The 27,693-nt window shown below is 45.4% G+C and overlaps 2 protein-coding genes across 4 annotated transcripts in view; one reads left to right on the top strand and one right to left on the bottom strand.

The window, feature by feature from the left end:
* SMPD3 (sphingomyelin phosphodiesterase 3) overlaps window positions 1-6,341 on the top strand; it is a 123,467-nt gene extending 117,126 nt beyond the window's left edge. For all 3 annotated transcript variants that reach the window (XM_083165655.1, XM_083165654.1, XM_083165656.1), the window contains 3 exons: window positions 576-639; window positions 2,189-2,351; window positions 5,501-6,341. In XM_083165655.1, the coding sequence (XP_083021781.1) occupies window positions 576-639; window positions 2,189-2,351; window positions 5,501-5,602 (329 nt within the window). In that variant the 3' untranslated portion in view covers window positions 5,603-6,341. The remainder of the gene's footprint in view (window positions 1-575; window positions 640-2,188; window positions 2,352-5,500) is intronic.
* A 6,611-nt stretch (window positions 6,342-12,952) lies between these two features.
* Window positions 12,953-27,224, bottom strand: LOC146046049 (cocaine esterase-like). The gene is made up of 13 exons (XM_083165219.1): window positions 27,069-27,224; window positions 24,658-24,862; window positions 24,439-24,577; window positions 23,696-23,829; window positions 21,602-21,755; window positions 20,209-20,322; window positions 18,938-19,033; window positions 18,033-18,173; window positions 17,137-17,214; window positions 16,195-16,342; window positions 15,426-15,575; window positions 14,891-14,963; window positions 12,953-13,412 (listed from the first exon to the last, which is right to left on the bottom strand). Exons 1-13 carry the CDS (start codon window positions 27,127-27,129, stop codon window positions 13,226-13,228), a joined length of 1,680 nt encoding a protein of 559 aa, XP_083021345.1. The 5' UTR covers window positions 27,130-27,224; the 3' UTR covers window positions 12,953-13,225.
* Between the last annotated feature and the right edge of the window lie 469 nt (window positions 27,225-27,693).

The following is a 27,693-nucleotide window of genomic DNA, read 5'->3' on the forward strand; positions in this document are numbered from 1 at the left end:
CGGCCCCTTAGCAAATGGAAACGTTCTCATACTAATGAGGCTATGACGCGGGTGAGGGTGGCTGGCAGCTGACATTACCGGATTACCACTCCCTTCCCAGCGTGCACGCATATGTACAGTATATGCGTGCACCGTCCACATCTATATGCCTGCACCTTCCACATCTTTCAATGGTCGGCGACCATCAAAAGATGTGGGCAGTTCAGCCTGCCCTGTGAATGGATCTTACTGTGTAACCTTGTGAGCCTGTCAACCTCAGCCATGTTGACCTCTTTCTTGTGTCGACCTATGCTCTGTCAACCTTTAATGGTTGACCTAATGTATGTCGACCGAATCCCCTGCTCTTGGGGTCTCTTTTTTCCCCATTGTATTCTCCTGATGAAATTGCTGATCCTTGTGAGTGTCAGAGCATAGTTCAGCTACACAAACTGCTGCATTTCCCCCAGTCCTCAGCCCTCTCTCTGTAACAAGTGCCGTGGAGTGTGCAGTGATTATGCAGCAGGTCACAGACTGAGCCGCCTCTAAGCACCAATAGTACACAATAGCCTCAGTATAATGTGTGTTTGTTTTCCCAGGAACACTGCTGGACCCGGAAGGTCTCTATGATGAGGAGGTGTGCACCCCAGACAATCTACAGAAGTGAGTGACTTGTGTACACAGGGTGGTGTGTGTGTGTGGGAGGAATTGTGGCCAGTTCTCCAGAGACTGAATATTGGGTATGTGTAGGGAAGCAATCACAGTTCATGGCATGGCGGACACAACTTATTCATAAAGTGTACAGGTTACACCTCCTGTAGGGGTAATAGGCAACCAGCCGCCTGTGCCATCAGTGCAACCTGTATGTACAGACTTTTGCTCTCAAGGATTGTGCAGGATGGATTCAACACCAATACTCTATCCACTTAACAATCTCTCACCTGGTGCCTGGTGCTATGAAATGCTGTCTCAGGTGCTACTACTGAATATGACATAGGTTTAATTCCGATATAGGGACATGGGTTTAGTTCAGCACTACCAACATGGAAGTACTGTATATGACATATGGATAACACCAGTGTCTTGTTGATCAAACTATTGGCTAGACTCCCCTCCAATCAGCATGGGTTGATTACAAAGATTACTTAAAAGATAAGAACTGCACCAATACAATGCAGGGAAACCACCAAGACCTTTCACTCAGGACCGGTGTATGTGCACAAGCAGGGGCAGGACTTTGCATGGACAACGCAATGGCTTCTATGGACTGCATCACCTGCAGCCCATAGAACCCGGGTAGTGCTGCCCTAAAGGCAGGGAGTGGTTTCCTATAGCAAGCACACTCTCTGCTAATGGCAGCACAGTCTGGCAGTCCAGGAGGATAAAATCCACCACTGGTTGTCTTTAGAAGTTTATTTGAAGAAAGAAAAGATTGTCACGGATGTGGCGCACCTAAAAAGAATAAGGACCGATTCATAAAATATAACTTTTATTCTTTATATCCTAAAAACTTGCGACATATGAAACCAAAAAACATACAAGGGTGAAAGACAAGGTGACCACCTGATAAATTATCCTTGATATACTTGGGCTAAAATAAATAACCTCTTGCTCAGAGGCAGTAGCGCAGTTGGCATTAATATTTATTAAAACCGATCATCTGCCAGAGATATATATATATGTTTGGATACACACTGTTAAACACATGATAAGTGAATTGTAGGGACACACTGATATTGGGGCCTACTACGTTAGGATTCATATCCTTTTTAATATACTCACCTTGTCTTTCACCCTTGTGTGTTTTTTTGGTTTTTAGTATATAAAGAATAAAAGTTATATTTTATGATTTGGTCCTTATTCTTTTTAGAAGTTTTTGCAGTTACATGCTGTTGTCTCCCATCATGATGAAAGAAAACATATGTAGAGTTATATGTGGACTGTATAAAGGGGTGTAATTGGGTAGTATCTCTTATGGAAGTTATGAAAATTTCTCCTGTTTTGTTACATGAAGCTCCTCCCCACCGTCCTGTAGAAATAGGCATACAGGGTATCCAGCATTTTTATACATGTCCCTAATGAACCAAATTTTATTTTCGGCTCCAATACCTGGTTGAGTCCATTAGAAGGTGCCTTTGTTCTCTGTGCTTGTCCATTGTACAATGAACACTGCTGAATACCATTGTAGATAAAAGCTGATTTTCCCTTCCAGAGTTCTGGAGAATGAGGAGGGCAGGAAGGAATATCTGGTATATCCCACCAGCAAGAACCATTGTCCCAACCAGAAGGGAAGAAAGGTTCCCTTAAAGGGTAGTGGGCGCAGGATCGATTATATGGTCTTTTCCGAGGATAGCAACAATATGGAGTGGAAAGTGGTAAGTAATGTTACTATCAGCATCCCAGGTAACCACTGTATGTCACCTCACTGTTGGCGAAATCCAATCATTTTCTTTCGGACGCCTGTGTTTTGGTTCTGGTATCATCCTTGTGTTTTGGTTTTGCGAAGCCACCATCCAGGGTTTTGGTTTGAATTTGTGTTTTGGTTAAAAATTGTTTAAAAAAAACAAACAATAATCATTGATTATATATATATTATATATCAATAAAAAAACACTAAAATCATATGATTTTTGAAATTCAAAACCCAAAATTGGGACTCAGGTCAGATCGGATCTCCTTGAGGGATCTGTAGCAATTCAAATCCACAACAATTTCCTGGATTTGGATATCTGGAGAACCGAACCGCAAGTCTCTAGAACATTCTGTATATTTCTTGAAAAAGTTGTCCAACAATAACCAAAGATATCAGGTCCTCCAACACATTGCTCCTCTAACCCCGACCTTGCTACTAACAGAAAATGTTTTCAGAATATTCTTGACAAGTTAGGGGGTAATTTAGTTTTGATCGGATGGGGCAAAATCCTGCAGCGAGTGGTCACTCAGGTGCGGAGTAAAGAGAAACCATTGTATATTTCCAATGCAGGATTAGGGGGGTATTCAATCTCAGACGATATTTCTGACAGGGGAAATAGTGTCCGTCACCTATTCAATGCTGCAGTTTCCGACAGCATTGATGGCGGATCTTAACAAAACAGATCCAACTTTTAAACCAGTCGGATCTGTTTAGTCGGAAACGGCCGTGGATTGTCAAATTCACAGCCGTTTCGCCGACACGCCTCCTTTTCACCACTCGACAGGCGGAACATTTAATTCCGCCTGTAGAGTTGCAGGCGAGCTGTCCGAAAATGTCCTGGGATTCTGACTGTCGGGACGTTTCGACAGTCAGAATCCCACATTGAATACCGCCCTTAAGCTGTTACCTTTAACTGTCAGTTTAACTGACAGTAGCAGGTTCTACCCCCAAACGCTGGCTTCCTGTCAGTCAAGCTCTGGCCACGTTTACGATCCATACATAAGTTCTGTCGCTAATTCTCGTGGTTGTTCGATAATCGCTCAATTTGCGAATTAGCGATAAGTAGTGATCCATACTGAATTAGGCCCTCTAATATGGTGTACACACGGTTCGATTTGGTCTACATAAGCAAAATCGAATCGAACGGTTTCAATCGCATTTGATCCCGCTGCATCGAAATCATATACAAAAATTGACTTTGCAGGCTAGACTATATACTGTAGTACAGATCTGTACTATAGAGTCTAAATCGAATGTGTACACAGCACCATGCAATTCATCGTAGTTCAACACCCAATCGAATTGGGATCGAATAGAAAATTAATCACACTTCTTTAGTGCAATATTTGATAATTGTGTTCATGTAATTCCTGTTTCTAGTCTTGGCATTTCTATGTAAATGTTCCCAGCAAAGGACCACAAGACACTTTCACCTTGCGGAAATTCGGAAATGCGGAAACACATTAACCCATACTTTACCAATCATTTTTGGAATTGGCGAATCAAGGTTGCCCAACATGTTAGAAGTTCCAGTCCAGTCAGGGGCGTAACTAGAAATTTGTAGGCCCCATAGCAAAAGTTTGTAAGGGCCTCCATTTAGCAACTTATGGTGATCAATGTATGTAAAACATATTACTTAGACAGTAAAGATGGGCGCCCTTCAGCTCTGGGCCCCATAGCAGCTGCACCCCTTGCACCTATGGTAGTTACGCCTTTGAGTCCAGTAAATAAATAGATGGATCGATGGGAGAAGTAGTAAAAATCCATAGTAGAGATTATGGGGCCGATTCAGACCTTGATCATTCAGGTTCGAATTTGGCCCCATCCCCGATGGTCGGGATTTGCGCATGTTCGATTATGCACATGTGCAAACCCTGAACAGAGTTTCACACTTGCCGAGCCATGCACTCCAGGAGGAGGGGGAGGCGTTCCCATAAAAACGCTGTGCATATCCGTGCAGATGCAGGCGTGGCGATGCCTGCTTGGGGCGGGCGGCAGACGTCAAATGACGTCAGCTCCCACCCCCCTTTTCAGCCATCTCCGTCCTGGATAAAAGTAAGTATAGACTTACTTTTATCCACAAACAGAGTAAAATGATTCGATGGTGAGCGACCATCAAATGATGCGGGCACAGCAGGCGGCATTAAACTGTTCGCTAGGCTGCAAACGTAAGCAGCCTATCCAGCAGGTCTGAATCATTCAAACCCATGACCTTTCATATTGCAGTCAGACACCTTTTTTGGAAAGTATGAGATTATTTTGAATTGTGTGCCTTAAATAATGGAGTATGTGTCTGAAGATGTTTAAGAGTGGGAGGGGAATGGGGGCGGCCAGGTGATCCCTGGGATTAAAGAGTAAAACATTGCAAGTGAGATTGATACCCCTTTCACTCCAGAGAATGCAGGGACCCACACGGGAATACGGCCCAGGGATCATGCCGGGGCATTCCCGGGTTGGTCCCTTTCACACCAGAAAAGTCCCTGCATTTTCTGGTGTGGAAAGGAGGCGGGCAGCAGGCGGGGAGGAGATGGGCAGGACACAGGAGGAGGGCAGGAGGTGGGATGGCGGTGGACAGTAATCACCCTGGGTTGCCGGTCCTCGGTGCAGGTTGGGGATCCACACAGGTGGCGGACACAGATGACAGGTCGGATGGCTCTCCGGCTGCAGTGAGGGCGCTGGAGAGCTGCATCATCTTCATCCATCGCTGTCCTGTAATTTGCGCTCGCCGCCTGTGTGGATCCCTGGCCTGACAGCACACCGAGGACCGGCAACGCGGGTAAGCACCCCTACTCCTTTCACACCGGCCAGGACCCCGGGTTGAACCCGGGAACAACCCTACTCCATAGCAGGGTTAAAATCCCAACACATTTTTGGGATTTTTGCCCAGGAACCTTTCACACCAGCGCTAGTCGCGGGTTGTTCCCGGGCCCAAACTGGGAATTTAGGCTGGTATGAAAGGGGTATTTGTGAAACAGACATTTGACTGGTACTGCAGAACAGCGCCCCCTGCCTGGTGATGGCTTATGTCACATCACCCTAGTTATGGCTCTGGCTATATATTGTTTAAAAGTTTAGTGACATGGGAATGTTTGTGTCTTGTTTTTGTTTTAGGAAATTGAAGAATACAGTTTTATCACGCAACTAGCCGGACTTACAGACCATGTGCCAGTAGCAATGCGACTGAGTGTTTCGACAGGGGAAGAAGAGTCTTAAGCAGGACTATGGACTCTGCCAGTGTTAATGGGGAACGTACACATGGCCCCAATGGATAACTCCAAGCCCCAACATCTGGAGCACGAAGATTTATCCAGCAAGCTGATTGGGCCATAAGAGCCCTCCACTATTTGGACTGCATGACGAAAGCAGATAAGAGGAATGAGTGGAGAGGCTTCCTCACTGGTGCCATTGGGTTCCAGAGCAGCTCCCGCAGCCGGCCAGCCAGCCAGCCACCCTCTCTCTCCGGTAACAGAATGAGAGGACCTAGGACAGATCCAGTGCCATTCTTACCAAGATGTTTTTTTTTATACCACTATATAGCACAATTTAGTTTGTAACCGTGAGATGCTGTTCAATGTTTCTTTTACTTTTTTTTTTTTTTGACATAATCTTTGTATATCTAAAGAAAAAAAAAAAGAGGACCATTAACCTTTATACTTTTTAGGTTCTTGTTGTAGTTCCGAACACCTCCACTAGCATGCGCTATAACTGCATGATGCTCTGCATTTAAAAAATAAATAAAAAACAAACAAAAAAAATAAAAAAAACAGTCAGTTACACCTGGACAATTTAAAGGGAAAGAATTCAGCCAAGAACGTGAATTACAAATTAAGAAAACTGATGTTTCCTTAATTGGCTAATACTTTTTTAACGGCTTTGCAGGATTTTCTTTAATCTTTTTTTTTTATTTCCTATGGTTATAGAAATTACACAATAAAATATCACTTTGCTTTTATCGATCTGAGTTATTGACCGTTTTAAACCAGTTTGCGAAAAAAATCAGGTCAGGATTTGGATTTGCTGAAAGCATACCCGCACCCATGTAAAAATACTCATCTCTCCGTCGGTCCGTTGCTGGCTGCACAGCCTCAACAATCACTGGAAAAACGGTTGCCGCAGCCATTTTACGGTGATTCATCAGGCGCCATGTTACCGGAGACCTGGCACAATGCCAGGATCTACTGCACTGCAGAGAAGTCAGAGTCTAGATACAGGCCCCGCTTTACTCCTGAACTCTGGGTTAATGGTCACCCTACTTTTATTTTTCCAGAGTAAAATGGCTGCTCTAAACATTTTTAAGGTGCACATTAATCCACACAAGGCCTTCTCTTTGGTGCAAGTGACTCTGGTGCTTTGTGCATATGCATGTCTCCAAAAACATGGCGGCAGTGCCATGTTCCCCATCAATACCCTGGTGATTTATTCAGTGCTGCCACTAGTCTCTGGAGAGGTATGTATTCAAGAACAAGGATACATTATGTTCAGTGTGGGCCTATAGCCCTCAAAAATCCAGGCTAGGTAGTCTGACAGACACTAGTACATCAACCTAGTCTGGGTTTTTGAGGTACAGGTAACTCGTTATGTGTTCACTCACACTAGGAAGCCATAATGTATTTATCACTTGGGTCACATCTTTGTATGGTTTTCCTTTTCATGCATCATGTTTTATTATTTTTGTATTACTCTGTAATGATAATGTAAGCATACATGGGACCTACAGTAAGCCACATTTCCTGTTTTCACGTGGGGGGTGTCCACATTCAAAGAATTCGGAACCTGGTTCACCTGGGCGGTACTGCCACCCCATAAACTCCCTTTTGCACAAGGGGTGTAACTGTTACATTACTGTATTACACTATGTTATACCTTTCTCATATGTGAATTCTTTTGAACATTGACGAGGAGAGTCACCATCTTTCGAACTGAGGAGACAGGACATTCTGTCATCACACTTGCTGGGCTGTTTCTCCATAGTGCATGTAATATATATATATATATATTTGGTTTATGTGTATTTTTAGTCTTCTGCTGCTTTTGGTTAGCAGCAGCCAAGGTCAGATATCTTTTCTTTGTTATTAAATATATTGAGTTTAGAAAGCATCAAAAACCCTGATATAAAGTGGTTGGCCAACCGCAGGTGACACTGGAGCGGACTGAAGTGGAGAACTCATAAGAGATATAGATGTAGAAGAGAAGAGAAGGAGGCCAAGTAGACCCTGCGGAACTCCCAACAGGGAGAGGAAGAAGAACTAGGTCTAGGGATAGAGAAGTTGGACAACCAGCAATCGACCCATGAGTGAACTGGGTCATGGAGACTGGTGGAAAGGAGGCTGGTGCCAGATGTTGTTGTGAGGTCACAGGCCAGAATGTATCAAACAGAAAATGCAGTAGAAACACCGTTTTCGGGGGTTTTACAGCATCTTCAGATGTATGAAAGCGGGACCGCCACATTTACGCCACAGAGGGTAACGCCTATGGGCTTCTTTTTGCATCCCGCACCGCCAACACCTCCCCCCTCACCTGCTGTTCGTGCAGCCTCCTGCTGTGCTGCCCGTACCCAGGGACCTCCTCCTCCTTAGCAGCAGTACTTCCCCTTCCAGGTACAGGGAGGAGGAGCCCAGTAGTCCATGCAACCGCCTGCAGCAGGAGGCTCCCGGGTGTAGGAGGTGAGAGGGACCCCTGGGGACCCTCTTACCTGTCGCCAGCTGCTTTGCAAAGGGCAGCTTCTTTTTGCAAGAGCTGTCCTTTGTGAAAATAATTGCATATTTTAGTACATTTGCAATTAGTATAAATGTGATGTACCGCAATTGCTTAGTACATCCCACCCATAGAATGTAAGCACAGAGTACTGTTGTGTAAGCATATTAGTGGATAGGTCAGGGAGCTAGAATCGTGAGGTATACAAGGTCCCACAAGGTCCCCATCGTTCAACTTTGCACTCACAATGGTACGATTTGTGCAATTCAACATGTTTTATTTAAGGTTATGCAATATAATAATTCTGCAGTTATATCACAATTACCCACAGTGCTTTGCTCTTTTATGACAGACCAGAGGGACGGCAACAGCTGGACAATTTATAAATAATTCATGACACTGCTCAGAATACATTCCCTTCGTTCTGTTTATATTAATTGAATCCGAAAGTGCGTAGCAATATATTGTACCTATTAAGTAATGCATGAATTAATTTAGTAACAGAATCATTTATTTCTGATATACGCAATTTACTATCAATTTTATAAAAAAGTAAAATATCCAGGAGAGCGTTACCTGTAAAGTCTAATTAATCCAGAGTAAGGACAATTAGCATATTAATAAAATGGGCGAGACTAATAATGTTATGTGATACTTAAATATAACAGATTTGGACTTACATTTATTATTTTACATGCGCAAATCTAAGTGCTGTATTATTAAGCAGTTTGCATAAACTGGACCAATGTTTGTCTATGTTGATATTGGTCAACATGGACCCCCAATTAGTGTAACGTAACCCCCTAGGGGAGTCATTACTCTCCTGCGTCACCAGTGGATAGGTATCTATTTAGGCCAATTTTAGCACGCTCGTCACCTTTAAGGATATCCATTCTTCAGTCCAAATGGATGAACCAAATTGACTATGGGGCAGATTTATTAAGCTTGGAGAAGAGATAAACTGGAGATAAAGCGGAGAAAAGGTAAAAGGAGATAAAGCACCAGCCAATCAACTCCCAACTGTTTTTTTCAAACACAGCTGATTGGCTGGTGCTTTATCTCCTTTTACTTTTTCTCCGTTTAATCTCCAGTTTATCTCTTCTCCAAGCTTAATAAATCTGCCCCTAAGACACTAATGAAGTCACCCATGTTCAACATGGATATCCTGAAAACCTGGACAGTAATGGCGGAGTTTGCTGATATATTACAGTTTATTTTTCATCAATAACAATAAAATTAGAATTATTATCAGAACGCTTCACACACCAACTTATACTGACTCATACCCAATGTGCTTCCCCCTTCAAGAGACAGGGATAAGAGAATTCCAATGTAATTAAATGGTGATGCATTAACCTGGACATTATTAGACTATTCACTCCTGGCAGACCGACCTTTAGAAAATATGGTGGTCTATGTACTAAGCCTTGGAGAGAAATAAAAGTGGGTGGAGATATAGGGCGGGATGATCAGGAATACGCCGCGCAGCCAGATTGAAGTCTCACCCCGTGCATCCATTTGCAGCACACTCACGTCCAATGATGTTTCCAGTGTGTGCCATCTGTGCGTAGCCCAGGGCTTACTCAATGGCTGTGATAGAAACAGGCTGATCAGGGCCGGACGTCACACAACTTTCCTTCAAATGACCGGGCACGCCTGTGTTTTCCCTGACACTGCCAGATAACGGTTAGTTACCACACACAACTGCCGGCTTTCTGTTAATCACCTTGTGTATGGCCAGTGAATTGCTGGATTTTATCACAGGATGGCCTCGCGCATGTGTACTATGGGCCGAACTCATGCGCAGTCTATCGATAATCCCACCCTCCAAATTCGCAGCCCGACGATCAGGTCTGAATAACCCCCTGAGTACATCGACCCCATGGTTCTGGAATTCAAGCTCTACACCTTTTCCAGTCAGATATCATCTACTCATACACATTAGATTATAGTGTAAAAAGGCAGAATTGACAATCTCTGTGTGAATGGAAAGTGCCGCACCTATATGCCGGAGAGGCGCTCTCCCTGCTCTGCATCCCCAACGAGCGGCGGGCAGGAGAATTTAAAAAAAAAACATACAAAAAATTGGGTGCCCGCTGATGACCTGGTTAGAGTATGGGAAGGAGGATATGACCTGGTGAGAGTATGGGAAGGGGGATATGACCTGGTGAGAGTATGGGAAGGGGCATATGACCTGGTGAGAGTATGGGAAGGGGGGATATGACCTGGTTAGAGTATGGGAAGGGGGGATATGACCTGGTTAGAGTATGGAGAAAGGGATATGACCTGGTTAGAGTATAGTGAGGGGGACATGACCTGAGTATAGTGGGGAGGGCATGACCGGAGTTGGAGTATAGAGAGAGGGGGACATGACCTGAGTTGGAATATAAAGAGAGGGGGACATTACCTGAGTTACATTATAGAGGGGAAGGCATGAACTGAGTTGGAGTATAGCGAGGGGGGGGCAGAGCTAGAGTATAGAAAGGGGGACATGACCTGAGTTAGAGTATAGAGGGGACATGACCTGCAATACAGTATAGAGAGGGGGACATGACCTGAGTTGGAATATAGAGAGAGGGGGACATGACCTGAGTTACATTATAGAGGGGAAGGCATGGCCTGAGTTGGAGTATAGCGAGGGGGGGGGGGGGACATGACCTGCCTTACAGTATAGAGAGGGGGACATGACCTGAGTATAGAAGGGCATAATCTTAATGCGTATTCCCTTCTTCATTTTTATTGCCATTGTTACTTCCATCATCATTAACAGAACCTATCCTCACTGTGATGGGCGGTTACAGTTGCCGGACTTGTCCACTAATCTACAGAGGCTGCAGCCTGGTCGAAGCCATGGGAAGCTCTGGTTCCTCCCTGGTTCTCCGGGATCCAGACACTGCTGAACTGAGCATAATAACCTCACTGTAACAAATAATAATAAAGGGTTAGACAGTATCTGGATAGAAGATGGGCACCCGAGGGGTGGGTGAGCCAGGTGGTGTCCTTCTGACCAGTTCTCCTAGTAAGTGACATCCTGGCCAACTCCTAGTTACAGGCCTGGGGAGGACCCAGCGTTGCAGACTCATTTGCCTGTGCATAATTAAATAAATCCAGAAAACATGACCTGAATTTGAGGGTCAGAGGTGAAAACACTATCAATGTACATTACTAATGGTCACCTCTCCTATAAACTGCAATGTTGCCACTTCCCCGGTGTGTATACCCACTGGATAATGCTGGAGTTCTAGGGTTGGGAGATGTGGGATTACTGGTACGCAGCGGAGTGAGGCTTGTACATGCCACATAATCTATGAATCACTCTGTATATCTCTGTGATTCTGTGCAGGATTCAGCTGTAGGAGATTTTGTCATTTAGAAACTTGGATAAATTCCTCCTGCGAGCGGCCATCTGGACCCCGCACTATCAATAACAAGACAAGAGAACGGACGGATTTTAATATTCAACACTCGTCACCCACACAGCCCATCTGTTTGACAACATTCCGGGAGCTGAAGGTTTAACGCAGAGTAGATCTCCAGAACAGGAGGGAAACGAGGCCGCGATGAGCTGAATCATCTGCGGGATTTAACACCTGCGATTCCAGGGCATTCTGCACAGCACTGAGGGGGCACATGGCAAGGATTCGTCGTGTCCACCCCTAGTGCAATCAGTGTACCTAACGCCAGGGCCGGATTAAGGGCCTCATGGGCTGGAAATGTTGAAGGGCCTAATATGAGAAGTGGAGGAGGTAAGGCCAAAACCGTGTAGGCATGTAGAACTCCATACATTATATAAGCCCCAATGTCTTCCTAAATGTATAGAAGTACAAAAATTGCTAAATTTTGTGTGGAAAATAGAAAAGCTAATTTAATCCTTATGATTTATGGCCGGTCATGCGGCCAGCGGGTGTCTGGTGATCATCATGCTGTTGTAGTGTTGGGCCTATTTCTGTGCAGGGGCCTGGAGCTGCAGCTCCATCAGCCCCCTTGTTAATCTGCCCCTGCCTAAGGGTATTGTTAGGTGATATGCCCACCCAAACATAAGCAAGCTTGTCTAGGGTATTGGTTGGCAAATCTGCTAATGTTCCAAATACAGGGATAGATTTATCAAAGCTTGGAGAGATAAAATGGGGGGAGATAAAATGGCAGTTGGGAGCTGGTTGGTGGATATTTGATTCCCAGGTGTATCTTTCTCTAAAGATGCCCATACCCGGTACAATATTCCCGTGCATTTTGTACTAGATCGCATCGCCCACGATTTGCATGCGATGCGATCGGGACCTAGCTCCCGGGCTGCACAGACTTTATGTGCTGTGCTATGGGATGCCCGTATCGCTTCACACAGCACCCTCGCACTGTGTATGGGCACCTTTAGCTTTGACAAGCAGGGGTAAATTTACTAAGATGGGAGTTCTTTTGAAGACAGGATGTTGCCCATAGCAACCAATGTTGTCACTGTATGGAGCTCCAGCATTTTGTGGTGCTGTATAAGCAGGATGCTTAACCCTAGCGGGGGGTTAGGCTGCAAGCAGGGAGGGTTAGGTTTAGGGGGGAAGGGGGAGAGGGTTAACTCACTAACAGGGCCCCTGTCTGGCTTCTCCGTATCAGAATGCCGGGGTCGGTCTTTTGACCACCAGGATATTGTATGTATCCCATATAAACAAATAATAGCGTTGTCACTGTAGTATAGTCATAGAATAAATTATAATACGGGACATTGTCACCATAACTTCTATGTATATACATTAATGACCTGTGTAATGAGACTAACGTGTAGCTCCTTATCCGGTAACTAGGAATTATGAATTATTCTCCATATTTGCTATATATTTGCAGCATGAGGACACGTAAGTGAATACAGGACTGATACAATGAATTAAAAGGCTTCTCTTTAATAAATGAGTTATTTGATCATCTGTCACTTTATCATTACTTAAGGTTGGATCAATCAAGTAATATTAAGTAATATTAGGAATTACTTCTGTTACCACAGATCTTTGCATGCTGTGTTCTAGGTTATACAGAGCCATGATCTGGAACCTGAGATCTGCATGTGTTCCCCATACAGAGAACAATAGGGCATGGTCTTTGTTTCCTTCTCCCTGTAAAGAGTTTGTTTCTTTCTCTGGGATCATCGGGGGGACTCTACAGCTCAGAATGGGTTCCCTCGTCCTTCTGCCGCTGCTGGATCTTCTCAGGTAGGGTTCTCGTCCAGAATTTGAACTTATCTGCTTTTAATCCTTTAGCAGACTCCAACTGTAACTGAATCTTCATATAACTTTCTTCTTGGTTGTATTGAGGCCAGTGGGTGAGGCCCGGCCCATTGGGATTTCTAAAAAAAAGAAATCGAATCATTGATTGTTCAATATAAGTCAGAAAGGATTAATTCCTTAGAGGCTAAAATCTCACATTCAGCCAAACAGATCTCTGGAGGCTGCTACAACTTTACTGGTCTTAGGCAGGGCCGGTGTGAGGCTTCTAGGAACCCTAGGAAAAACTTCAGCCTAGTGCCCCTAACCAACCCCACATTGCCACCAATACCCACTTTCCATGTGGTGTCTAAAGCTGGTTGCACACTGGGCGATATATCGTTAATGATATACACAATACCGATATCGTTAAAGATACATTGCGAACATCGGACAATATGTATGCTCAATAACATTTAAGTCTGCACTGTTGTCGGCACATGCAGCTCAATCTGACAATATCCTGCATGTACAAAGCAGGGGACGGGTGACGTCACTGACAGATAAACAGATAAACAATATTGGTAGGATTGTATGCACTATATCGTTAACTCTATCGACGGCCATGGGAAACGCCCAATGTATATGTACAGTTATATTGTCCTCTTCATCCTTAATTTTGTGATAGGAAGACCAACCATTTTCATCAGCTCCAGCCCGGATCAGCCGGTTTCTATTGCACAGGGCGTAGACTGCACACAGTGGAAAAATCATTTTATAATGCAGCCTTTCACTCTGCCAGGACAGCAATATCAAAGAGAACTGATCAGGTCTAAAACACTATGCGATTTTGGACCGATTTCGGCACTTTGGGCCGATAATCGGATGAAATCGACCGAAAAACGCATATGTGTGACATCTGATTCGATCCGATGTGCGAGTGCGAATCAGGAGTTCGGACGTTCAGCACAGAAGATCAGGTCCGACCTCCCTGTTTGCTTATGCCTGTGGGGCTGGCAGCGGGTGCTGAGTGCTGCACTAGTGGGCGGTGAGGAGCAGTGGGGCGGTTGGCGAGTGATGACCGATGCACTAGCAGGCCAGGCGGTGATTATATCATCAGCGGGACGCCGGGACGGGCAGCGGCGGGTATTAGATTTTTAAGATAACCTGTCAAATGACTGGCCGTTCTATGATGGCTGAGAGTTCTCTCATCCATCATAGGCCACCCAGAAGGGAAGCAGCTGATTGGCTGAGAGTGCTCTCTCTCAGCCAATCAGCGAATGGCCTGTCATTTGACAGGTTATTTTAAAAGAGCCCGACCTCGCAAGCGATTTATCACATGTAAAAAATAGCACATCTAGTGCCAAATTGTATGTGAGCCTCCCAGGGAGCTGCCGGGTGGCTCACTGGAGAATTAACACTAATGTAGAATACATTTATGTATGGAGGCCTTAAGTCTGCTGCATGTGTGAATCTGATCACCATTCCAGACAGACCAGGGAGCAGCGGACAGCAAGGAGAAACAGCTAACTGTAATTGCTGTCTTTGATCTTAGCCATTATTGGGCTCCAGACAAGGCAGACTCCACAGGGCGGGGGAATCCAGCATGCAGATGTCTTACCCGGTGCGGGCAAAGTTGGCCCAATATTTCATCATTCTCTTACTCAGAACCTTCTCTTCTTCCTCCGGCTCACCTAGAGAAACCCAATAACATGTTAGTGAGACCACAATATGGATCCCATTCATAGGCAAACCCCCTCCTCTTAGCAAGTGCCTTAAATTATGACAACAATAGCTGGTATATAATATGATCAATAGAGCAGCCACCACATCATGCAGTGTAAGGACAGAGCACAGCTGCTGCACATGCCCAGTGTACCAGCTTCTTCTACCACATTTACTGTATGTGTTGATCTGAGCCCTCAAACATCGCAATGGACCAGAGAGCAGCTGCCAGGAGGAAGAGACAGGAGCCTTACTATGAAGTGGGAGATTGTGAGCTTAGAAAGTGCAGTACTGGTTCTGTGTGCTGCCCCCTAGACACATGTCTAATGGGAAATTCTCCACTTCACAATTCCCTATGCTACAGTTTCCTATGCCACACCTTCCTATGCCACCCCTGTCTCAGGCCTCATCTCGGTGGGTAAGGGCATTACCTGTGAACATCTGATTCTCGGTGAGAAAGGGCCCTCCTGTCATGAAGAACAGATCATCTCCATGGTCGGCTTTCACAAAGTCTGGTCTAGAATCCTTGTAGAACGACGGACGGTGTTTAAATTCATAGAAGTAGACTGGGTGCCCGGCGTCTGTTGGCCAATAGGAAAATTGCATTGGCGGAGTTTCGGCATGAAGAATGACAGAGACATAAAAATGACGGAGGTGTATGTTTAATGAGTGGACTGGTCACCAGGTCTACAATGTAACATGATACTGTCAGTAATGAATATGGTTCCCCCAGATCTGCGTACAAGCAGGGGAGAGCATATCCCTTGGGTATGGGTCATATGGGGAATTTCACTGAGATGGGAGTTCTATTTCACATGGGATGTTGCTATGGGAAACCAATCAGAATCTACTTTGTATTTATTTAGCACCAACTAGAGGATAATAGATAGCATCTGATTGGTTGCCCATAGCAACATCCCAGGTGAAATAGAACTCCCATCTTAGTAAATTTCTCCCATAGGGCCGACTGTATGAAGGTCCACATACATTAGGTTGATCAGTAAAAGGCTTAGGTTGACACATGAAATAGGTCGACAGGGCTGGAAGGTTGACGCAAGCATTAGGTCGACAATGGGAAGGTCGACAGTTAAAAGGTCAAAATTAGTTTTTCATGTTCCTATGCAGCTAAAACATAACGCACTGGAACAGGGTTTTACAATGACCAGCAGTAAATGATCCTGTTTAGTATGGGCGTCATACCTCTATGATATTTGGCAGTCTTAAGTGCCGGCATCACAAACAGGAAGTCTCCGCACATGTCGAGGAATCGGTCGCGGATTTCAGCCAGATCGGTCTCATCCCCCAGGTACTCATCTAGCAGCAGGGAAGCAGCAGTGGACAAAGGACCCTGAAACATTTTCAGACCGTTAGTCCCAGACTCTGTTTCCAGCTATGTGTCCTATACAACAGCCGGTTCTGCCTTTACTCCAATGGGCCGATTCAGACCTGTTCACACAGGTCCGAATTCGACCCCGTCCCTGATGGTGGTTGTCTGCGCATGCTCATAGGTGCAAAAGCGCATGTGCAAACACCCGCAGCGAACGCCTTCAGTAAAATTTTATTCACTGGGGTGCTCACTGCATGATTGACAGGTAGGGGGCGTTCTGGGGTGGACACCCGGTGTTTCATGGGCGTGTAGACAATGACAGTGGGAGCACCCTTAGAAATGCTGGGCAGGCCCCTGCGAATGTAGGCGTTCCCCTGTCTGCTTGGAGCGGGTGGATTGGGAACACCAGCCTTCTGTCTTGAACACACATATAACAGGAAGCATCAGGTGCTGCTAATCAGCCAGTGATTCACAACACATCCTAGGAAAACCCAGGTTGGATCTCTCTAGCTCTGCTTCTAGATCCTAGACTGGATCTTCCACACTACCCTCATGATATACGTAGTGATAGCATTCAGTCTTCCACACAGCCAGATCTTTGTTGTTCTGACCCAACCCTATCCTACAGTGTTTTACAGAAGGTAACATTGGGAGGTACGAGATTCGGGATGCCAGAATACAGTACTGCTATCGCGCCGTGTACCATACATTGAATGTTTTTATTCCATTGCGACGTGAATAAGGCCAATTATTTCCTGCTGCAATGTAAGATGACTTGTGTTAGTAACAAACTGCACAGGTGGCAGAGACCTTACCAGAATGGGTAACTTGTGTATAACTTGGTGGGCAGTTTCTCTGTCCATTCCTCCTAGAATTTCACTAATATTCATGGCCTGGCAACAACAAAACATGAGACATGAGAGATTTATCATCCTAATTATATCCATTGCCACAATCCGGTCTCCTCCCCACATTTTCTAACCAAACTCCAGACTTTGAGCCTTATTTTGGTTCATTCTTTCTGACAAAATCCTTCTTAAGCCCTGTACACACGCTTAGATTTTTGCCTGTTTTCGATTCGATTTTGCTTATAGAAGCAAAATCAAATCGAATCCTAATCGAAATCGAATGGTTTTTGTGTCACTTTTGATCTGCTTTCGATTCGATGCGCGCTCCCGTTTTCACCAAATCGAACACAAAAATCTTCTATGCAGCCAAGGAAATCTCAATTCGATCCAGTAAATAGAATGAGTACATTGTGCCTACATTGTGAAATCCAAATCGAATCGAATGCAAAAGTACAGATCTAATGCCAAATCTAATGGGAAGATCCAATGCCAGATCTAATAGAAAATCGAATCTAACATCAAATCTAAAGCAAATCTAAGCATGTATACAGGGCTTTAGATGGACAAAACCATGTGCACTGCAGGGGGGGCAGATGTAACATGTGCAAAGAGATTTAGATTTGGGTGAGTAATTTTGTTTCAATGCAGGGAAAATACTGACTGCTTTATTTTTACACTTCAATATAGATCTTACTTTGAAGTAAAACTCCACCCAAATCTAATTCTCTCTGCACAAGTAACACCTGCCCCACCTGCAGTGCACATGGTTTTGCCCATCTAAGAAGGATTTTGTCAGAAAGAATGAACCAAAATAAGGCCCTTTATCTGCAGTATAATTTATTGTGCATATGGGGATAACGTACCAGTGGAAAGATCCAAGCACACTCCTGCTCCGCCATGCCAGTCATATACGGAACCGGATGAATCTCCTTAGCAGCCAGGATCTCTTCTGCAGGCTTAGGAAGGAATACCCCATCTATGCTTGCTGGCAGAGTCGCTAATTGCTGAACAGATAGATAATTGTGATGTCAGTTCAATGAGTTGGGAAATGTATGTAACCAGATATATCTGCAATTATATTGGCCTGGGGCAGGTACACAAAAGAAAATGTGGTGCATTGGCAAATACATAGGGGGTTTCAACTGGCCGGAACACCCCCCCCCCCCCCCCCCCTCTGCCAGGCACGTGGCTCAAATTATGTCGACAATGGCAATGGTATATAATATGATACTACAGCTGCCGCCACATCATGCAGTGTAAGGAACAGTGTATGTGTGCGAAATATTTACGGGAACCCCCTGAGAAAAGGTATTCTCAGGGATGACAAACTACAGGTAAACTTGGGTTGCTATGGACAACACCACTAACTGTGCTACATAGTAATCCCATGAGACTGACGGTGCATTATCGATGCCCACAATTCTCCCCCACACCTCATTCAGAGATAGCTGAAATATCGATGTTGGATACATCTACGTGATTTTGTGCCACTGCTCGCGTGTCTAAGTTGCACTGCGCATGTGCTGCAGTGGTCACAGTGTTTGCAGTGGTTGTTGTGATTGACAGTCATGTTGCAACCATTTTGGGGATGTATCACAGCTTGTAGCTGCCATCCTGTGCGCAATTACATTGACTCCTGTGTCCTTCTTCTGTCGGCTGGGCTGCGGGACCATAGGGTTTCTCAGAAGGAAGATTATCAACTTGTGTGTGTACAACGCCCCCTATCTGCCCCTCATGATATCCCCATATGATCATATATATATAGTACCACTTTAGACCCTAGAGCGAGGATCTCTTCTTCACTTTTTGTTTTGATACAATCCAGCAACGTGTTCTGGGCACAGCCGGTCGCTTCTGTAATTACCTGCAAAAGTAACATTGCATCTGGTTACAAGACAACCTGCAATGACTCCATTTACTACATGACAGCCTTGTTACATTGCATATGGCTGGCGATTTAGCTCAGCTTTGCAGAGCAACTTGTAGCATTGTTGCCAACCCTCCTGCATTCTGCAGGAGACTCCCTGAAATAACAGCAATCTCCCTCTCTCCCTCATTAGTCTAGCAATCTCCCTCATTTCACCTAGCCCACATTACACTGTTACATATTTGTTAAAAAAAAGGAATGATAGACAGATACATTTACACTGAGTCATCAGAACCATTTCCCAGCACTTTACCAAGTATAGTAGCTCTTACTAACTGCTTTGGGGCTCATCTACATTTGGATATAAGTCCTTTTACAAGATTCCTCTCAGATGTAGAAGTACACACCCACGCTTCTAGGTGCCATGTTCACAATCTCTTTTCACAATCTCTCCATATATATGGAACGAGACAGGCCCTTTGGATGGAGCATGACACGCTCCCTCAATGGAGCGCTGTGCAAAATTCTACTACCAACTAGAATCTCCCTGAAACTAGTTTCCAAAAGTAGGCAAGTATGACTTGTAACTAATGAAATCAGTATAGTCACAGTAGTATGTAATACAGGATATGGTGACAGATCCCTGAGGACAGTGAAGGCCGTTTGGTCCAAGAAAGGAGAAGCTTATCCCTGGAACAGCAGGATCCAATAAGATGTAACCACCAGGGGAGGCTCCAGAGGAGGAGCTGCATCACAGTTCAAAATGGAGACACACCAACTGCCATTCCAAACGGACTCACTGGCAGTGGGAGTGGCTCCAATATTTAAATTTTTGAATGTCCTACAGCAGATCCACCTCTGGAGCCACCACTGACAACCATTATTGTGTACTAGACCTGGCCACCAGTTAGTGGATGTGGTTAAGGCCTTACACTATACCACCAATGGTGTATTTGTCTTACACTGTGGAGTAGGGGCACATTAAGAAACTTTTAGACTTTATTAGAGAACCTCCCTCATCCCCTGGAATTATATCTTGCCCCCCTCAACCAAAAACATTGTGTTGCCCCTGGGCTCCTGCTATCTTGATGCTAGAAGAGGAACATATTTGTGCATAGGATGCTTGGCTGGTGCAGGACTGCCGCTACCTGCTGATTAGCCACAGGACTTACATTCCGGATAAACACAGCTTCCTCATCTGACTTGGGCATCAATCCTGGCATGAGGGCCGCCCCGCTCTGTGCTATGGCTCGGTGGAACAAGCCTTTGGCTAAGGGAGATAACACCTAGACGTATAAAACACAAAGCATGAAGGTTTTATTATATAACAATTGTGGTTCTAGACTGAGGAAGGAAATCATGTACATTCTCAGATCAGTAATGTGTCTCAGCGCTGTACACTGATCACAGTCCTTCTCATCACCTGTCAGCATGGAGGGATGATCACATACATGTAACATGTGTTATATGTGCACCAACAAATGTTGTTGTTTTTTTACAAAACACATCAGTCTTAAGGGGCATACACATGTAGAGATCTGTGCTAAGCAATTTTGCTTAAGCAAAAAAAGGCCGGGTAATGGTTCAGAATGAGAGATTGTGATCAGTATCTCTCATTCTGTACACACAGATAGATTTGCAGTCATTTGCTAAGCAATCTGACTAGATTGTGACTGCATGCACTGACTTAGCTAGCAAGAGATATTTAATCTCTCGGAGCATACACACGGAGAGATCTGTGCTTACTTTCTAAGCAATCTAGTAAGATTGCTTAGAAAATAGCACACATTTGCTCCGTGTGTACACCCCTTTTGTGCGGGGATTCAATTGTTGTTGGGTACGAACAGGTCGGCGCCGCCCAGCACACTGTTAAATACCCGCCCCCTCCCATCGCTCGATCCACCCACATCCCATCGCTAACATGTGAGGGGATGTGTACAAGCAGGGCCGGTGCATGGCCCCGGAGCGCCCCAGGCGCGGGGGGGGTGCCCCGGCGCTCACCGTCACGCTGTGCGGCTGGGGGGGGGAAGAATGTGTCCGTCGCTCCATGCGGGGAGGGGATGGAAGGTGCCGGGTGAGGTGCTGTAAAGCCCAGGCATTGCTCCACAGGGTGGGGAGGGTAGGGGAGGGGGGGGAAAGATCGATGCTCACCTCCATCTAGGCCCGGCGCACATCCGCTCCATCAGGGGGGATGGTGCCGGGTGATGCTAGACGGCCCCACCGCATCGCTCGGGGGGGTGGGAGAGTTGCTCACCTCCATGGTGGGGACCTCCTGCTCCTTTCTTCCGCCCTCCAGTGGCCGGCGCCCTAGGCAAATGCCTAAGGCTGCCTAGTGGTGGCGCCGGCCCTGTGTACGAGAACACATCCCCACGCATGCGGGTAAAGGGGAGAGAAATCATTTGATGGTCACCACCAGAACAACTGAACAGTTCCACCGTTTCCTTACAGGTGGGCAAAACAACGATTTCCCCTTAGAGATATTTCTTATATAATGTCATTTCTAAGTACAGTATTGTGACGCTTATAGACAGAGAACACTATAAATATTTGAATAATGGAACATACCAGGGCAGCGACACTAGCTCCTCCAGAAGACTCCCCAAATATTGTAACAGAGTTGGGGTCACCTCCGAAATCTGCAATGTTTCTCTGAACCCACCGGAGTGCCTCCACCTGATCCAAGAATCCATAATTTCCCGGTATCTGTTGATCACCAGAACTGGGACAGAGAAACACTATACATTGTTATTGTTATCATTGTTATTATTATCATTGTTATTATTAATATTATTATTATTATTATTAATAATACATTTCCTTTGACCAATTACAGAACTGTTTGTGGTTCTCAACTCCAGTCCTCAAATATTCCCAACAGGTCATGTTTTGAGGATTTCTGCATGTGGAAGCAGGTAGGATCAATATTGCGAACCCCTGTGATCCTTGTCAGTATTTCTGAGTATTTCTCTAGTCTGGGTATTTATAATGTAATGTGAATGCAAAGGCAAAAATCGATCCCATCAGCTAAGAAGTCTCCTTGTACCAGATCTATTAGCCCACCCGTTCTCCTGCACTCACGTACCCAGCCTCAGCTGTATCATCCCCGAGGCTTTCATATCTCACTCCTATTCCTCCCCAATGCAAGCTTCTACCTGCACTCTTCTCCCTGGTCCTCTACACTGCCACTTGCTTCTCATACCCCTCAGAAACCCTATATACCTACAGCTCCCATCCCATTTCTGGCCTCCATGTTCTCCCAAACTAACTAAGCGATATACAACCGCCTGACTCTCCTCCAGCTCTGCCCTCTACATTCTGACACTGGTTGGACTTAAGTAACCAACGAATAACAGTGATGCTAGATCACCCGCACGCAATCTTTTTAATGTAATGTATGTAATTTCTCCCCCCCCTCCCCCCTTCATCCCTGATTGATGCTGCACTGTAATCCACAAAAAAATCCTAGTGTGCGTAAGCACACATGGCCAATACAGTCGATTCTGATTATGATTCTTCTCAGAACGCTCAGCAAGATCGCTCAGCAGACATCAATGTGTCAGCGCTGTGTGCTGAGCGATCTATCAGGGCTATAACTAGCACTAAAACATGGAGTGTTGAGGTGCCCATACACAGGTCCCGTTTGGGCAGAAGTTACCTGATTCTGAAGGATCGGGCCAATATTTCGGGTGAAATCTGCCCAAATCGGAGGTGTTTGACATGTGATCGTATGTGGTGCGCATTGAATCGGATCCCATTGATCTTATGTGCAGCACATAAGATCTGAATCGGACCATCAGTGGCACCGGCACATCATGGGTGCTTTAGTAAATGTACCCCATAGTGTGCATTGGGGACCGAGGTTGGGAAACGATGTCCTTGGCTCTGTTCTCCGCCCTCTGCTTTCTCTACTCCATGACCCCCTATGGTCTCTGCCCCACGTCTACACCTCATACCTTGTATGGACTTTTATGACTTGATGTATAATTTGCATTGTGTATGATTTCTTATTCTGCAGAATTTGATGGTGCTTCACAAACAACGTTGAATACTTATGTGGCATATTGTATATAGTAATCGGTTGGGATCATTTGGTCTACAGCATGATGGTCGACAGTCATTAGGTCGACACCATTAGGTCAACATGGGAAAAGGTCAACATGGGTCTAGGTCGACATGGTTATAGGTCAAAAGGTCATTAGTTCGACAGGTCATTAGTTCGACAATGTCTAGGTCGACAGTCAAAAGGTCGACATGGGGTTTTTCACTGTTTTTTTTTACCTGAATGTCAACACAGTCGACATGCACTCGCAATGCGTCGGGCACGGTGCCGAGCGTACTATTTTATTCTGCCACCGCGCCCTAGTGGATGGTAGGGCATGAAATACCGCCTGTCGGCACATGTTGGCTCAAAAAACAATGAAAAACTCCATGTCGACCTTTTGACTGTCGACCTAGACACTGTTGAACTAATGACCTGTCAAACTAATGACCTGTCGAACTAATGACCTTTCGACCTAGACCCATGTCGACCTTTTCCCATGTCGACCTAGACCCATGTCGACCCAATGATGTCGACCTAATGACTGTCGACCATTATGCTGTAGACCAAATGACCGCATCCCATAGTAATTTGTGTGTAACATGCAATGTATGACTCACCTGAGGAAACCCAGGAGCCCCACTCGATACTGGATAGAGACAACAACAACATTTTCGTAGGCACTCAACGCCGAGCCCTCATAGAGCAGCGCCCCTCCCATCATCAAACCGCCTCCGTGTATAAACACCATCACCTGGACATTAAATGTACCATTACACTGGTGGTATACAATGATCTGCACATAGTAAGTACGCAGGAAGGGACATCACTGGCAGTGCACTAGGCATGTGTTCTTCTGCTCTCTTCGTGGTACTTTTAATAAAGCTTCTACAAATTAAAAGTGAATAATAAGTGATGTTGCTCCTGGCAAGTTGGCAACCAATCAGATTCTGTCATATAATTTCTTTATTAAATCCCAGAAACAGGCTACACTCAGTAAGTAAGGGGCCTACACATGGTGCATATAATACGTGCAATTTGATCTTGTTAATTAAAAACCTATATACAGTATATATATATATCATCTATATATTATATGTCTAGTGTCTGATTGTGTGTCTCTGAAACACTGCCATCTGCTGACAGCGAGTGAAACTACATCTCTTTCTCTCTCACATCACATGCACAAACACAGAGGCAATCGCAAGGTAGCAGACTAGCTTTTGAAGCATTTGCTTTGAGCGGGCTTACTAGTACTGTCACACAATCCAAGTGGATTGCTGCCACTTTGTGTGCACCTTAGACCTGACCACCATATTATTTAAGCATGAGAGAACTGTAATGACACATGCGGCATACTTACAGGTAATCTCGCACCCTGTGCTCGGTCCGCTGGAGAAAAGATATTCAGGTACAGACAGTCCTCGGACATTGGGGGGAAGGTGACTTTTACCTGAACCAACTGTAGTAGTTGGTCCAAGACCTCTAGATTCTGCAGACACCTGGGAACATGATCAGAAATATACAGAGCATCAGCATCTGCAGAAATTCATCTAATCCTCCCACAAGCCTTTATACTCACACGGGGGCATGGTCAGAGGCTTCTCGGATAGAGCGCCAGGGCTCAGGGGGTTCCGGGCTGGCAAGTCTTAATGGACCAACTGGTGGCTTTGCAAATGGGACTCCATAGAATGCGTGTACAGATCTGTCTGTCCCCTTCACCGCTAGCGTCTTCCCTCTGAGTTTCCCATACTGCGTGTCCACCAGGGGCCTCTCCTTCTCCTGACCTATAATCACAAATGACGGCTTCTGCAATGTACTTTCACTTTGAGCTGTGACAGTTTTTACTTTCACTGTGAGCTGTGACTGTTTTTAGCATAAAATACTCTCCACCCCACCCCCAGTCCCTATCTGCTCCTACCTCCAAACTCTGTCTTCACAGCTCCCTCTCTCCATATCCAGCAAGTAAGAAACAGATCAGTGTCCCTGCAAAAATTGCTTTCTCTCCTGGACTAGCACCGGGGTTATCCAATAACAAGCCATCTGCATTTTGTATGTATCGCTGTTATGAGGGGAATGTATGGGATTGTAGCTGGAGGGATTTCTGGCCTTTGTGGTGCCATATTAATGGCTCTTGACAAGACAGATCTCAATTTAAGGTGCCCGTACAAGGGGAGAGGTCACAAACAATCCCCACCAGCTGCCCTGGAGCCTCTGGGAACCCTCCCTGGTGGTAGCATCGCATGTAATACCCACTCCCTGCCACCGGGAGGGGGTCTGACTTAGAGAACATAGTGTATGTGCAGCACATATGATCTCCGGTTCCAATCCCATGTGCACGAGACTGCGCATCGGATCGGATATCAGACACGTGTTTTCAGATGATTTTACCCAATTTCTTGTGCCGATCCTGACTGACGCACTGGCGGTGGAATTTTGAACTGTGCGCAGCCCATCCTCTTCACACGTTAAACAGTTTACCATATACGGTATTTGTAAACAGGGTCAGTGTAAGGGAGGAGCGGGCCTGTGTACACACCCCATGCAGGACCCCTCCTCTCTGAGGCTCAGTAGACTCTCTGCATGTGCCGATCGGTGTAAACATGGCGCCATCTCTATTACACATGTTCATGTGCCTGGAAACATGGAGCATTTTCCGATATGTGCTGCAGTAGCAGTATCTCCGGAGAGATAGGTATACGTACATGGGTACAGGCTGTGCAGGATGTGCCCTTCTTGGACCCAGGGACCCATGTGATCCACACACTGTGCATTAGCCTAATCTGTAGCCTAATCCTAATATGCAAGACCATGCAGAATGTCAACATTTCAACAATGTATACATATATCATAACTGTCCCCATTATGGTGTCAACAATTTTAATGACGACATAGGGCCTTATTCTAGTTCACTCTTTCTGATAAAATCCTTCTTTGAAGTAAAACCCCACCTAAATCTAATTCTCTCTGCACATGTTACATCTGCCCCACCTGCAGTGCACATGGTTTTGTCCATCTAAGACGGATTTTGTCAGAAAGAGTGAACCAAAATAACCCCCAATGTGACTGCATCCCAGGCATTTACATGTAAGAAGTTGGCTTCTGTGCTGGCATGTGGCATACTGCCGTGTGCTGGGGAGATGTATGTGTCTTTTCTTGTCTAGAAAAACCCCTCCCTGAAGCCAATAAAGTGATTCTGCATTCTGTACATCACAAGCCCAATGGTAACGCACCCACTTCACTAATACACCAGAGACTGTCACACTGCTACATAAATACACCAGACCAGAGACTGCCACACTGGTACATAAATACACCAGAGACTGCCACACTGCTACATAAATACACCAGAGACTGTCACACTGCTACATAAATACACCAGAGACTGTCACACTGCTACACTTATACACCAGAGACTGTCACACTGCTACACTAATACACCAGAGACTGTCACACTGTTACACTAATACACCAGAGACTGTCACACTGCTACACTTATACACCAGAGACTGTCACACTGCTACACTAATACACCAGAGACTGTCACACTGCTACATAAATACACCAGAGACTGTCACACTGCTACACTAATACACCAGAGACTGTCACACTGCTACATAAATACACCAGAGACTGTCACACTGCTACATAAATACACCAGAGACTGTCACACTGCTACACTAATACACCAGAGCCTGTCACACTGCTACACTTATACACCAGAGCCTGTCACACTGCTACACTTATACACCAGAGACTGTCACACTGCTACACTAATACACCGGAGACTGTCACACTGCTAGATTAATAGAGTGGAGACTGTTTACACTGTTAATTAATAGAGATTGTCATTAATAGACCTGAGACTGTCACACTGATTTTTTATATTAACAGACTACGAGCCCTGATCCTGGCACAGCTCTCCCCGTCCCCAGTATAATGTGACAGCAGCTACAGCGAGAGGCATGATTAAAGTGATATGAAGTCTCTCACCTGCTGCCAGTGACCCCATGGTGAGACAGCACAGTATAATTCCCCTCATCAGAGCCCCCATTTCTCAGGACTGTGCAGCTCCTCTGCCAGATCCACAGTGTAAATGGTAATTACTGTTGGATGGTACTTTATCCCCAGGGCAGACCTGTAACTTGACTTCCGATTGGCTGCTGAAGACGTGTCATTGTCTGATAAACTGTACAAGTTTCATATCTATACCAGGACATGTCAATACAAAACCTTTCCTATGTTGTATCAGGACGCAGTACAAAGCTAATGTAGCTACAGGATTTGGAATTCATTTCCAGTCTCTCTTGCTATGTATATGGAGGATAAGCCAAGAGATACTGGCCCTTATTCTGATCGGTGCGGATATTCCCGAATTCTTTCGGATGGCGTTTTTTAGCCGTCTGCGCATGCGTGGCGATCGCTAGGCGCATGTGCCACGCATGGTCTCCGTACTTGTTCTCACTAATCCCGTACAGAACTGTGCACCGCATACATTCGGCCAATAGGGGTGTGTTATGGGCGTCATGCGGAATGACACAGGGGCGTAGTTTCAAAGTGGGCTAAACTGGGCGGAAACATGGGCGGACACGGGGGAGTACACATATATTGGTAGGCG

The sequence above is a fragment of the Crinia signifera genome, chromosome 11, assembly GCF_055691185.1.
Source record: "Crinia signifera chromosome 11, ASM5569118v1, whole genome shotgun sequence".
Classification (NCBI taxonomy): domain Eukaryota; kingdom Metazoa; phylum Chordata; class Amphibia; order Anura; family Myobatrachidae; genus Crinia; species Crinia signifera.

Bases quoted from the DNA above. Each gene is read 5' to 3' on its own strand.
- LOC146046049 (XM_083165219.1), bottom strand. From the start codon at position 27,129: ATGGGGGCTCTGATGAGGGGAATTATACTGTGCTGTCTCACCATGGGG. The intron at 20,323-21,601 runs GTATGTTCCATT...TTATACGTCTAG, and splicing joins GAGCTAGTGTCGCTGCCCTG to GTGTTATCTCCCTTAGCCAA. The intron at 16,343-17,136 runs GTAAGGTCTCTG...AAAATGTTTCAG, and splicing joins TACACAAGTTACCCATTCTG to GGTCCTTTGTCCACTGCTGC.